The 14,527-nt window shown below is 40.3% G+C and overlaps 1 protein-coding gene and 1 long non-coding RNA gene across 27 annotated transcripts in view; one reads left to right on the top strand and one right to left on the bottom strand.

The window, feature by feature from the left end:
• LOC133656125 (formin-binding protein 1) overlaps positions 1-14,527 on the bottom strand; it is a 151,914-nt gene that overhangs the window by 93,693 nt on the left and 43,694 nt on the right. For all 26 annotated transcript variants that reach the window (XM_062056986.1, XM_062056982.1, XM_062056991.1 and 23 more), the window contains exons 3-4: positions 10,366-10,422; positions 7,874-8,021 (exon numbers count right to left, since the gene is read on the bottom strand). In XM_062056986.1, coding sequence (XP_061912970.1) covers positions 7,874-8,021; positions 10,366-10,422 — 205 coding nt within the window. The remainder of the gene's footprint in view (positions 1-7,873; positions 8,022-10,365; positions 10,423-14,527) is intronic.
• Positions 600-1,102, top strand: LOC133655156 (uncharacterized). The gene is made up of 3 exons (XR_009826967.1): positions 600-688; positions 777-948; positions 1,036-1,102. It is a non-coding gene; the product is annotated as an uncharacterized LOC133655156 (long non-coding RNA).

The following is a 14,527-nucleotide window of genomic DNA, read 5'->3' as shown; positions in this document are numbered from 1 at the left end:
TGAGCAGTCAAAACCAGGTCTGTGATGTTGTGAAAACAAAGTGCTCCGTTTGGAAATCCTTTAAAGCAACATTCTTGGCCTCACCTAGCATGCTACCTCCAGCTGAGAGGCTCACTCTGGGAAACGCTCTCGGCAGGTGGGAGAGTCCCAAAACAAAAACCACAGGAGAAACTAGAAAAAGCGCAGACCTCCGCCAGGTCCTGTGTAGGGTTGGGTATCGAGTATCGATTGGAACCGGGACTAACTTTAAATTCTCCCGGAATCGTTCAAAAGTTTAAATTTCGATTCCTAGTTTCGATACCCAGTCCGCCGACAGGAAAAAAGAATAAATCCGCCGACCGGAAGAAGAAGCCGCTAAACACCAACGAAGAAGCGCCCACCGCCGGAAGTGTTAGCATAGCCGAGCCTATGTAGCCGAGCGAGTCAGTCAAGCATGGATAGCGGGCGTCGGCGGTCGAAGTGTGGCTTTATTTTACTAAAAAAAATGAAATATCGGCGAAATGTAACACATACGACAGGACTGTTTCATGCTTAGGAGGGTGCACGTCGAACATGATGAAGCACCTCCGAGTACAAATAAATGCGTGTCCCGTCTTCGACGCGCTGCGCCGACCGTCCTCCTCTGCCTCTTCCTCTGGCTTCGACGCCCAGCCTGGCACCTCGGTGACTGCATTGCAGTCCGAATCCGGTAAGTAAAACAATATATATGCAATAAATAATGTGTTTTGCGCCAACGTCGAGGCAGCTAACAAATTAGCCCGCGTATTTTTCCATAGACAATTTACAACCTGCTAGCCAGGCTCCGCGATGTGCCCAGCGTACTCCGTTCACCGTAGCGGCAATGGGGAAGATGTCGGTGCCACAGACGGAAGAGTGCCACAGAAAGGTCACTGCACACATAGTCAAAAGACTGCATCCCTTTTCAGAGGTGGAATCTCCAACATTTAGGTTAGTTAAGCAATAACGTTAGAGCTAAGCTAATTGATACTGGGCTAAACAGTAACAGCAACATTACATGTTTGTTTATGTTTGCAGGGATATGGTGAAACCTGTCAAACACATTGATCCCGGCATGGTACAAGAAGAATCGGAATCGAAACAAAGAATCGGAATCGGAATCGTTCGAATTCAAACGATACCTAACCCTAGTCCTGTGTAAGCCTGGGCGATATGGATGAAAACTGTATCGCGATACAACTGTTAAAATCATGGTTGTTTTTACAAATGATGACAGATGTGAACAAAAGCATGTATTGTCTTTGTGTGATGATGTAAATGAGGTGTGGTTGTATTTATATTAAGTATGTGTCCATGAAAGGGCACTTTATGACTTTTCTTAATTTGATTACATGCTATAGTTTGATTTTATTGTCATAATTTTATTGCATGATTTTTGTATCCCTTTAATTTAGGTAGCCAGGGACTGCAGATGAAAATGAGCTATTTAGCTATAATCTGGTACAGAACATATCTGTCTTTGAGCTTAATGTTTCTGTGCATTGTCCCTTCAAATAAAGACTAAACTAAACTATATCGGTCGATATCGATAACTATTGATTAGAGATGTACGATAATGTCTTTTTTGCCGATATTCCGATATTGTCCAACTCTTAATTACCGATTCTGATATCAACCGATACCGTTGTATACTATCGTGGAATTAACACATTATTATGCCTAATTTTGTTGTGATACCCCGCTGGATGCATTAAACAATGTAACTTGGGGTTGAGGTGGGCGGGTTTGGGGGGGGCGGGGTTTGGTGGTAGCGGGGGTGTATATTGTAGCGTCCCGGAAGAGTTAGTGCTGCAAGGGGTCCTGGGTATTTGTTCTGTTGTGTTACGGTGCGGATGTTCTCCCGAAATGTGTTTGTCATTCTTGTTTGGTTTGGGTTCACAGTGTGGCGCATATTTGTAACAGTGTTAAAGTTGTTTATACGGCTACCCTTAGTTAAAAAAAAGTACCAATGATTGTCACACACACACTAGGTGTGGTGAAATTTGTCCTCTGCATTTGACCCATCCCCTTGATCACCCCCTGGGAGGTGAGGGGAGCAGTGGGCGGCAGCATAGCCGCGCCCGGGAATCATTTTTGGTGATTTAACCCCCAATTCCAACCCTTGATGCTGAGTGCCAAGCAGGGAGGTAATGGGTCCCATTTTTATAGTCTTTGGTATGACCCGGCCGGGGTTTGAACTCACAACCTACCGATCTCAGGGCGGACACTCTAACCACTAGGCCACTGAGTAGGTGTGACCTGTATGGCTGTTGATCAAGTTTGCCTTACATTCACTTATGTGTGTAAAAGCCGCATATATCATGTTAATGGGCCGGCACGCTGTTTGTATGGAGGAAAAGCAGACGTGGCGATAGGTTGTAAAGGACGCTAAAAGCAGTGCCTTTAAGGCACACCCCCAATATTGTTGTCTGGGTGGAAATCGGGAGAAATTCGGGAGAATGGTTGCCCCGGGAGATTTTTGGGAGGGGCACTGAAATTTGTGAGTCTCCCGGGAAAATCGGAAGGGTTGGCAAGTATGCCCTACAAGTATGCCCTACGTCCGTGTTTTACCGGATATGTACCGCTTCGTACAGCGGCGTTTTAAAAAGTCATTAATTTTACTTTTTAAAACCGATACCGATAATTTCCGATATTACATTTTAAAGCATTTATCGGCCGATAATATTGGCAGGCCGATATTATCGGACATCTCTACTATTTATATTTTGTATGACCAACGGGAAGTAAGGACCAGGGGAATAAATATTAAATGTAAACATTTTATTTCAAATGTACCTTTCCTCTGATTATAATCCCCTCAGCTGTCAAGGCAGAAAGGAATGTCACTCATGGGAAACACTCAATGTGAACAAAATTGTAAAAGAAAATTACATTGAACACTTAACAATAAGCCCTTAAATGAAGGTGCAAAAATCAGGAATATGTAAGTAATGCTTCATAAAGTGTAAGAAAATAGTGAAAATGTAAACATAGACAAACCTAAGAAGAACTATTTTCTGCAGGTTTAGTGCCAGCTAAAGTGGACCATATTGGTCTGACTACGGTCCGTTTTTGTTTTTTAATGCAAAAAAAACTGCCATTATGTCAGTGTGATTTTTCCTGTTTATCCACAATTTCTTCATTTTTACTTCCTCTTTTCGCTCGATGCAAAGAATCAACCGCGAGACAACAAGATGGTGCAACCAAACTTAATAGTTGATACTGTTAGTGTGTCACTACAACTGATTAGTCCGTTTTTTCCGACGTTGTAGGGAGAAAAATTATCAAATGTTTTATTGAAGGTACTTTTTATTGATATTCATAACGATATATACATTGATATCGTTTTATTGCCCAGCCTTAGTTCTATCTACCAATTATCAAAAAAGTTATCATCCCAGATGGTGATCCAGATCAGCCTCAAAAGACAATAACTTGTTCTTTATTCCATTCTGACAAGTCCGTCAGCCTTTTTGAGCTGTCTATACCGGAATGAAAGAAACAAAGTGAACACACTCTCCACCAGACTAAATGACAAGAGCTTCCAACCGACGCATATTTCGCCAACTAAATGTGTTTAAAACTACATACTGTATTTTTCTGACTATAAGTCAGTTTTTTTCATAGTTTGGCCGGGGGTGCGACTTATACTCAGGAGCGACTTATGTGTGAAATTATTAACACATTACCGTAAAATATCAAATAATATTATTTAGCTAATTCACGTAAGAGACTAGACGTATAAGATTTCATGGGATTTAGCGATTAGGAGTGACAGGTTGTTTGGTAAACGTATAGCATGTTCTACATGTTATAGTTATTTGAATGACTCTTACCATAATATGTTACGTTAACATACCAGGCACGTTCTCAGTTGGTTATTTATGCCTCATATAACGTACACTTATTCAGCCTGTTGTTCACTATTCTTAATTTATTTTAAATTGCCTTTCAAATGTCTATTCTTGGTGTTGGGTTTTATCAAATACATTTCCCCAAAAAATGTGACTTATACTCCAGTGTGACTTATATATGTTTTTTTCCTTCTTTATTATGCATTTTCGGCCGGTGCGACTTATACTCTGGAGCGACTTATAGTCTAAAAAATACGGTACTACATGCACGTTTTTAGGTTTGTTTTTTGGAACCAACATGTCTAACAATTTCACCACACAGTACTTGTGTCAGTTCTGGTCGAGGGAGTATTTCCTTGCCTCTGTCGCAATTGATTGCGATCTGATTGCTCACATGGGGCTGAGTTGGCTTTCTTTAATGTGTGTGGACTGTGGAGCTGTGTGAAGTGTCTTGAGTTGGACTTTTTTTTGTCGTGCTTTGGAGGGTCTGGATCCCCATCCCAAAGGTGTTTGAAGGCTATGGAGTCAGGTTCTCATCAAAGTAGGTGTGCTCAAAAAATCGATTCAGAGCCAAAAAATGTATTAATAATTTTCAAGAATCAATCAAAAAAATTATATTTTTTCTTTTTTTTTTTAAATACCATTTTTAATTAAAACATTTAACTATTATTTATATTATTTATATTATTATCATTAATAATTCAGTTGTTTTTATACATTTTTCAGTTTCGTTTTTTTTTTAAATATTTTAATATTTTGCATTTGCTTCGTAAATGTCTATCCGAAGTAGGGTTGTACGGTATACCAGTATTAATATAGTACCGCGATACTAATAAATGATATTCGGTACTATACCGCCTCTGACAAGTACCGGTCTGCCACGCTATTGGTGGATCTAAACCTAACATCCACTGTAATGATACTAAGTACAGTAGCATATTTAGTCAATACTACTATGATTACATCTATATTTTTTGGCATCACATCTTCTTTAGTTTTTTTTAAATGTATATTTTATTTATAACCTCAGGAAATATGTCCCTGGACACATGAGGACTTTGAATATGACCAATGTATGATCCTGTAACGACTTGGTAACGGATTGATACCCAAATTTGTGGTATCATCCAAAACTAATGTAAAGTATCAAACAAGAGAAGAATAAGTGATTTGTAGATAGAACATGTTAAAAGAGAAAGTAATCAGATATTAACAGTAAATTAACAAGTAGATTAATAATTAATTTTCTACCACTTGTCCTTAATAATGTTGACAAAATAATAGAATGGAAAATGACACAATATGTTACTGCATATGTCAGCAGAGTAAATTAGGAGCCTTTGTTTGCTTACTTACTACTAAAAGACAAGTTGTCTTGTATGTTCACTATTTTATTCAAGGGAAAACTTGCAATAAGAAACATATGTTTAATGTACCCTAAGATTTTTTCTTAAAATAAAGCCAATAATGCAATTTTTTGTGGTACCCTTAATTTAAAAAAGTACCGAAAAGTATCTAAATCATTTTGGTACCGGTACCAAAATATTGGTATCAGGACAACACTAGTCCTAAGTATTTTAAAGCTGAGATTGGATTGGAGTTGGGGTCGCTGAATAACATTCTGTGATGCTTGTCAATAAAATTATTAAATAATATTTAATATTTTAAAACAATGTTTTGAGGCGTAGTCGTACGTCAGCAGCCAAGAGGAGCTTTTTAACATGTTTTGAAAGGTTTTAATATAATTTAGAAACCAAATTATATATTATGAGAATCGCTTCTGAATCGAGTCGTCACCCAGAGAATCGGACTCGAATCGTGAGGTGCAAACACATCCACGCAAGGTCAAATTGCCAAGCCTGCCTCCCCTTAGGAGTGTGATGATTATGCAGAGAATGTTCCAGATCAAATGCGGGGGCCGATCGTTTTGTCCAATTCACAAAGGCTTGTTAGACCCCCTCGCCCTGCCATGGGACCAGTGCAACGGGAACAGAGCGTCAAATCGAGACTGATCGCTGGTGGTGACCCCGGGCAACACTGATGTCAACAGTGAACATACACTAAAAAAAAAAAAAAGGGTCACTGTGCTTTGAAGCCCTCTGGTTTTGGTTTTCCACTCCAGTTCCCTCAGCTGGAGCTTCCCGTGACACGAGAGTCCATGACAGTTTTTTTTTTTTTTTTTTAGAAAGTACATTATCCAGCTGGGTTGATTTCTCTTCTGCAGCTCTTTTTGGACTTAAAGAGCATCGAGCTGTGATTTATGAATCATGCGGCCTCTGTCAAATGTTTGAATAATGTATATAGAGCACCATTTTTGTCGAATTCAGATTAAAATAGCTCAAGAGAGACTCAAGCCAGGCACGTTCTGCTCTTCTGGCAAGCCTCCGGGTGAAGCTATATTTACTCAAGAATGACCTCAGCGCAGGGTGACGAGAGCATGCTCATAAATTGGGGCTTCTTAATTCCGTGTGGGCTTTTAAAATCCACATCCGGCAGTCAAGAGCAAAACAGGAATATCTCACAAAACAGTCTGAGCACAATGGGGATGTAACGGCATTGTAGATACTTCAAAATCAACACAATAATGCCGTGATGTCTGCCGGTTTCAAACAAAAATCTTGGAAGTGTAGTTTTTTTCTGGCACTTTTGCATTGGTCGGTCAATATGGAGGCTAATTTGTGTCGTTATTACGAAAGCTTCTTTTTGACACTGAATTTATGTAACTGAATTTTTTGCATTTGAATTTTGTAAGCTGAATTTTTTTACAATAAATTACGCTGACAATTTTCTGCTTACCGACCTCGAAGCAATTTTATTTGGTACATGGTGTAATGATAAGTGTGACCAGTAGATGGCAGTCAAACAGATGAGATACGTGTAGACGGCACTATGATGGCAATATGACTCAGGTAAACAACACCAACATTTTATATGTTCCATTGAAAATATAGAACATTACACACGGCGCTCAAAAATCTATCAAAATGTTTTAGTTCGACTTTGGTAAGCTATGAAGACGCACCGCTTGATGATTAAACATACGAGTATTATTATGGTGTGTGTATAAGGTAAGACATTATCTGGCGTTTTGTTTCGCAATATTATGCAAAGGCAATTTTTCTTACCTTCTGGTACCTGCTGATCTGTATTTGGGATCTGCATAAATCCTGAAAAATTGTGCGGGTCCGCCTTTGTAGTCCGTGCCGACACCGTAGTCGATAAGCTTCTTCTTTTTTTCTATCTTTTTGTTATGGGACATTCATCCTCCGCTGTTGCCATTTCTAATATAAAGTAGTGTAAAGTTCTTACTTATATCTGTCAGTAAACTTGCCATGAAAGCGCTAAAACATACCAGTGTAGTGAGTTTAATTATTCACCCAAAGAACTTTAGTTATTAGAGTTCCGGTCGGACAGTTTTTCACAGGACACCTTGTTGTTTCCGGATGAGGAGATGCTGCTCCGTTATTGATTGAAGTAAAGTGTGAATGTCATTAAAACAGTTAGTGCCATATTTTGACACTTCTTCCACTCCCGTCCTTGCACGCTACACCGCTACAACAAAAATGACGGGGAGAAGACGCTGCCGAAGGTGAGCCACAAAACGGCGCATCCAGAAGCGACTGTCAGAAAGTGGCTTGAAAATGATCTGTAAAACATAATCTATGCAACATTTTGACCAAAGAACCACCATTACATGTTATGTAGACCACAAGGAAGTGTTTTCCATTTAGAAAAAAATATATATATAATATGACTCCTTTAATGCGCCCTATAATCTGAAATAATATGAATATGAATAATATGAAAAAAGATTGAAAATAGACCATTCATCGGCAGTGTGCCTTATGGTCCGGAAAATACGGTTTACATGTGTTGAAAGAAACAATAGTCATAGGCAATGCAGCAACTGCTTTGACTTTAAAGATGCGTTTTAAAATATTTTTAGGATCCATTTTCATCTAACTAAACAACCAGCATGACAGTTTGCATCCCTTTTCAGTTGCAAAGAGCCTTTTTCTTACCGATTTCCTCTCCGTTTTGAGATCCTGCAGGTAGCGCGACAGCTCAGCGATGATCTGCGACGTTAAGTTCTCTGCAATCACCTCGTGTTGCCCCGCATAGTCGTTGAGTTCGTTGAGCGTCGTCAGGAAGGCTCGGCAGAACGTGTACCTGGCGGAACATGAGGCTACAGGTCAGGGAAAATTGTCATTCCATTCAGGAAGTAACATGTTGACTGTGTTTCCCACAGATTGGCAATCTATTTGTGGCGGTGGGGGTGTGCTTTGGAAGTGTCAAGTCACCGTACAAGGGATGTAACGATAAACCGTAACAATGATAACCGCAGTAAAGGGTCTAACTGTTAGTATTAGTGTTTTAAATCTAAATTATTGAAAAATTGTGATTGCTAACTGCACTTTGCTAAAACCGCGAACTGACTGGCACCACCTCGTTGGCTTAAATGCTAACATAAAAACAAAAGACACTGACGTTTTTCCCCCCATTAGGAAGTGACATACCACAATGTAAACATATATAAACACATTATAGTCCAAGCAACCAAGGTAACCTACAAGCTATGCTCTTTAAAGTCAGATTGATGGTTCTGTTCAGAGTTGTTTTTACAATACGTTCAAGGACCGCTGCACAGAGTAGGACACCACAGCGCTCACCAGATATGAATAATAATAATAGATTTTATTAGGCACTTTTAAAATTTTTAATCTTAAATTGCTACAGTAAAAACTTATATTTTAAACAATTAAATCTTAGCCATAAAACAGATTTAAAACTAAAACACTGTCAGTGAAGCATAAGAAACACAAAACATGCAAAACACTGACTTTTTAACAGTGTGTTTGTGTATTATAGTTACTAAAAAAATAACTTGGTGACAAGATTTCAGCACAAGAATACCCTGATAATGATTAGAGTGATAATTTTGGTCACCATAACGGTGATATAAAATTGTTATAACGTTACATTCTTACTTTGTATAATATACTTTTTTTTTAACGGCTAAACAATGTTATACATATATTTAAAGGCACTAGCACATATGCTAACACGTTGACGAGTGTCTGTGTTTATATTATTAACTTACAATTGCAGAATTTTTGTCGTCCATAGCGTTCCTACATGTATGGATTCTTCGTCCATCACCCCAGACAACGTTTGTAAATTTTACAATATAACTAAAACAATTCTTACTTACTAAACCGGCCCGTGTGTGATGTTTGTTGGGAGTGTTTTCATGCATAATTGTATGTGCTATCGTAATGTAATGAAGCTAGCGTTGTTAGCATTAGCACATATGCTAACACGTTTACGAGTGTCTGTGTTCATATTACCTTACAATGGCATTATTTTTTAAGTTTCGTAAATTCTCCAAGACGTCACCGTGGAGTTATTGAATCTGTTTAGCTGATTGGAGAGCTAGCTTCCGCAGCTAGTGGGTCCATGACGATGACTTCTGTTTTGTTTGATCAGCCGTTTTACTGCCGTGTTACAGACGCCGTTTGTAAACAATTAAGGTATGTCAATAAACATTTAGAAAATGTTTCTGCATAAATAATTAATTTCAGAACGTGAATATCCGCGACTTAGAAACCCGAAAGTTGCTGGACGACTGCTCTACCGTCTGAGCCACGCCACCCAGTACCACCTGCTTTGGCCAACAGACGGGGGCTTACCATAATAGCTAACAGTCACATCATCAGAATGAAGGTTCATTTGTTCTCCCTGCACACGACAGAGACTAAATGACAGATAAATGGTAAATGGGTTATACTTGTATAGCGCTTTTCTACCTTCAAGGTACTCAAAGCGCTTTGACACTATTTCCACATTCACCCATTCACACACACGTTCACACACTGATGGCGGGAGCTGCCATGCAACGCCCTAACCACGACCCATCAGGAGCAAGGGTGAAGTGTCTTGCTCAAGGACACAACAGACGTGACGAGGTTGGTAGAAGGTGGGGATTGAACCAGGAACCCTCAGGTTGCTGGCACGGCCACTCTCCCAACTGCGGCGTCCCCAGATAAAGTGATTAATCAATTAATATTCTAGTATGCTAACATTAGCATGCTAACTTTTTAGCTAATTATACACTTTGACACAAAAGCAGGTTGGCTCGTATGCTGCTAGCTGAATGCTAACATACAATGGACGAGCCCACTGACAGGCTAACGAAAATTAGCATCGCGATTGTTCTAAACTTTTACCAACGTTTTTAACAGATGAGATTTAAACGGAACAGAGGGACAACTAATGCATTACTACTTACAGGCTTTTAGTCACCAAACAAAACGGAAACTACTACCAGGTTAGTTCGTTGCTCAAAACCATCCATCCATCCATCCATTTCCTACCGCTTGTCCCTTTCCTCAATCTCTACTTCTAAAACAAATAACATAGTCGATGTCCTGTAGAAAATACTTGCCAGGATATGCAGCATATTTAATCTGCAAACCGCCACAAACATTGAGAAGTTAAAAGTGTTGCGACTTACTTGCTTTCTTCCTCTTCTCGAGAGTTCTTCTTGGGTTGGTACTTCTTTGATAAATTCCTGCAAGGACAAAGGATAGCGCTGATGAATGAAGATGGCTGCTCCACCATTGCCATTATCGTTGTCTCGACACAGCCCCTTGTGGACCTGCCAGAGCTCCACGCCAGTCATTTCCGCTGAATACTTTCTGTTCCGGCTACGACATCTCCATCCTTCTCCTCGTCGGGTCATAAATTATGCCCCACCCGGCCACATCCCCGGGGGTTAAACGCAGAACCAGTCACCAGAAACAAGCAGGCTTTTTCTAACATGGCCTTTTGTCAGCAGACGTCGGGTGAGAGAAGGGATGCTGTCTTTCATGGCTGCTCTGTCGTCAACACATAAAATGTGTAGAGAATCACAAAGACCCGTTGTCAATAACTAAATCAACAAACATATAACTGCAGAATTTAGAGGGATAATTCAATGTGCCAAAAACGAGACACAAGCATTAATATTCAATAATACACGAGACACGGGGGGGAAATCCATGTAACATGCGTCTGCACTCCATCCAGCTTAATCTGCGCTCATCCCCGACGCCTCCATTCCCTGCTGGTGTGTGCACTGTTGCTAGGCAGATAAACTAGTGTCGCTCTCCCCGAGTCATCCTCTAATTATAGCACAAGTCGTTGTCCAGTCACTCACGCTACAGTAGACCGACAGTGTTGGTCCATTCACAGAAATACTGTACATATAGATTTTTTTTTTAGGTAAAGCATTGAGGATTAAAAAAAAAGCATTGTTGCTGCAAATTCCCTTGCAATTTCCACCATATCCTAGTGTCTTCTGGTAGAAAATTGATATAGCTACTGCAGGGGTGTCCAAAGTGCTGCCCATTCTAAAAAATATGATTTAAAAAATGTTTTAATAAATGAGCAAAAGAGGTGAAATGTAACGTGAAAAAGTGGCAATGTTCACCCATGCAGGCTATTTTTTTTTCTTTAAGGCTAAACATTAGAGATGTCCGATAATATCGGACTGCCGATATTATTGGCCGATAAATGCTTTAAAATGTGATATCGGAAATTATCGCTATCGGTTTCAAAAAGTAAAATTTATGACTATTCAAAACGCCGCTGTACGGAGTGGTACACGGACGTAGGGAGAAGTACAGAGCGCCAATAAACCTTAAAGGCACTGCCTTTGCGTGCCGGCCCAATCACATAATATCTACGGCTTTTCACACACACAAGTGAATGCAAGGCATTAGCCCAGGGGTCGGCAACCTTTACCACTCAAAGAGCCATTTTGGCAAGTTTCACAAATTAAAAAAAGTAATGGGAGCCACAAAAAAAATTTTTAAATTTAAAATGAAAAACACCGCATACAAAGCTTAAACGCTTTGTGCTATGTTAACTAGGGGTCTCCGACACACGCACCGGCACGCACTTTAATGTGGAAATTTGATGTTAGTGCAGCCCGCAAGTTTTGAATGAATGGCGCTTGATAGCGTCATACTTGCCAACCCTCTCATTTTTCCCGGGAGACTCCCGAATATCAGAGCGTGATGACACTGCATTTGGCGCCCTCTACAGTCTGCCCTAACAGTGTACCTGTTCGACCACACGTAGAATGCAATTTCAGCTTGCTCACGTAAGTGACAGCAAGGCGTACTAACTCAGCAGCCACACATCTTACACTGACGGTACCAATACCCAGAATCCCATGCAGCCCTAACTCTTCCGCTCAACCAATGCACGGAGAGGGGGGGGGTTTGATGTGTGGGGGGATTTGGTGGTAGCGGGGGTGTATAATGTAGACCGGAAGAGTTAGGGCTGCATGGGATTCTGGGTAATGGTTGTGTTGTGTTTATGTTGTGTTACGGTGGGATGTTCTCCAGAAATTTGTTTTTCATTCTTTTTTGGTGTGGGTTCACAGTGTGGCGCATATTTGTAACGTAACAATGTTAAAGTTGTTTGATACGGCTACCGTCAGTGTAAGCTGTGTGGCTGATGACTAAGTATGCTTTGCTGTCTCCTGTGTGTGCAAGTGATAACAACATGCAACATGTGGCTGGACTGGCACGCTGTATGTAAATGCTATAGAGGACAATTACTGCAGTGCAATTAGGGCACGCCCTTTATTTAGTAATTAGAGTATAAATAGGATTATTTTTTCCCTGGGAGTAATCTATGAGGGACACTGAGATCCATAAATCTCCTGGGAAAATCGGGGGGTCGGCATGTATGTAGCTGAGCCGCATCAGAGTGGTCAAGGAGCCGCATGCGGCTCCGGAGCCGCGGGTTGCCGACCCCTGCATTAGCCATATAGGTCACACTGAGGGTAGCCGTATAAACAACTTTAACACTGTTACAAATATGCGCCACACTGTGAACCCACACCAAACAAGAATGACAAACACATTTCGGGAGAACATCCGCACCGTAACACAACATAAACACAACAGAACAAATACCCAGAACCCCTTGCAGCACTACACCCCCACCTCAACCCCGCCCACCTCAACCTCCTCATGCTCTCTCAGGGAGAGCATGTCCCAAATTCCAAGCTGCTGTTTTGAGGCATGTTAAAAAAAATAATGCACTTTGTGACTTCAATGATAAATATGGCAGTGCCATGTTGGCATTTTTTCCCATAACTTGAGTTGATTTATTTTGGAAAACCTTGTTACATTGTTTAATGCATCCAGCGGGGCATCACAACAAAATTAGGCATAATAATGTGTTAATTCCACGACTGTATATATCGGTATCGGTTGATGTCGGAATCAGTAATTAAGAGTTGGACAATATCGGAATATCGGATATCGGCAAAAAAGCCATTATCGGACATCTGTACTAAAAATGAATACAAATGTATGTTTTTATTCAAGGTTCCAATAACTTCACATAAACACAAATGAAAAATTCACAAAAAATTTAAATCTATAACGATCAATAGTTCTGAAGTGGATTTAGAGACTTAAGTGTTAAAAGTAAAATAAAAAAATTCTCACCCCGTTATTTTTTGTGAGATTTGTTATTGTCGTTGCTTGAAAAAAAAAGACTGACTTAAAATCAATGGTGTTTTGAATTATTGACCTAGTTAAGGTTCCAATTACTTCACATCAAATATTTTACTTGGAATTTTTGGGGAGGAAAATATCACGTGTGTGTTTGCCATATAAAAAAACAGGGTTTTCATTGACAAGAAGGGAATTAAACATTACAAAGAAAACATTATTACATTTCTGATTTTGAGTGTTGAATAATAACAAAAATAATATATGATTTACAGTATTTTTAACTTTTTTTAATGACTGAGACCTTTCCGGGTCCTGCGTGGCACCGTAAAGGTTAAAACAAATGTAAATATTGTATTGGGGTTGAAAATTAAATATATCAAAATCGCCCCCGCATGCTTTAATTTTTCAGTGTGCAACCCTCAGTGAAAAAGCTTTAGACACCCGTGAGCTACTGTGACATGGATCGTGTCCAACTGCAATTTGGGGGGCCCGAATGCATCACCCCGCCTGGACCAGACTAGAAGCATTGTGCATGTTTACATCATTGCCATTGGAAGAGGATTATTTGTGGATTAGTGGACGCGTGTGGCTAGTATGCTTGCAATGGTGAATGCTGTGCATTTAAAAATGTCCAAAGATGACTTTTACAAGAGTCGTATTGCTATCGTGTTAGTAGTAGTTGTCTTTTCCTTCTAGTTGAATACTAGGGAATGCATGTAAACACAGACTAGTCCTATTATCGCACACTGATTTGAATCTAAAGAAAAAAAAGGAGGACACGCCTGCTGGGATTTGCCAAAGCGGTGTTGCTATGGCAATGCAGCATTGGTATTGGCTAGTCAAAATAGCATTGGGGGGGCTGAGAGTCCATACTTAGAGCATTAACCATATTGCCAGGCCTCTTTAAAGATGACTAATGGAGGAAGGGGGTGGGGGGTTGGGGGTAATCTCTCTCACTGTGTTAGCATGCCTTAGGAAGGCTGCTCATGCGCTCGTTGGAAATGGCCACTTGTGGTTGGAGGAGCACAAATCTGGGTCAGACCAGGGGTACACAATGCTGATACCTACATGTTGCTATGGAAACACAAGCTCCTCCCCCCTAACGCACACACTACCGCACACGCAGACTTCCTCATGCCTGAAGCAGAAGTCAGCAAC

The sequence above is a fragment of the Entelurus aequoreus genome, linkage group LG08 (genome assembly GCF_033978785.1).
Source record: "Entelurus aequoreus isolate RoL-2023_Sb linkage group LG08, RoL_Eaeq_v1.1, whole genome shotgun sequence".
In the NCBI taxonomy this organism is placed as follows: Eukaryota; Metazoa; Chordata; class Actinopteri; order Syngnathiformes; family Syngnathidae; genus Entelurus; species Entelurus aequoreus.
The sequence above is the reverse complement of the archived record's forward strand: the minus strand, read 5'-3'. Positions and strand labels throughout refer to the sequence as shown.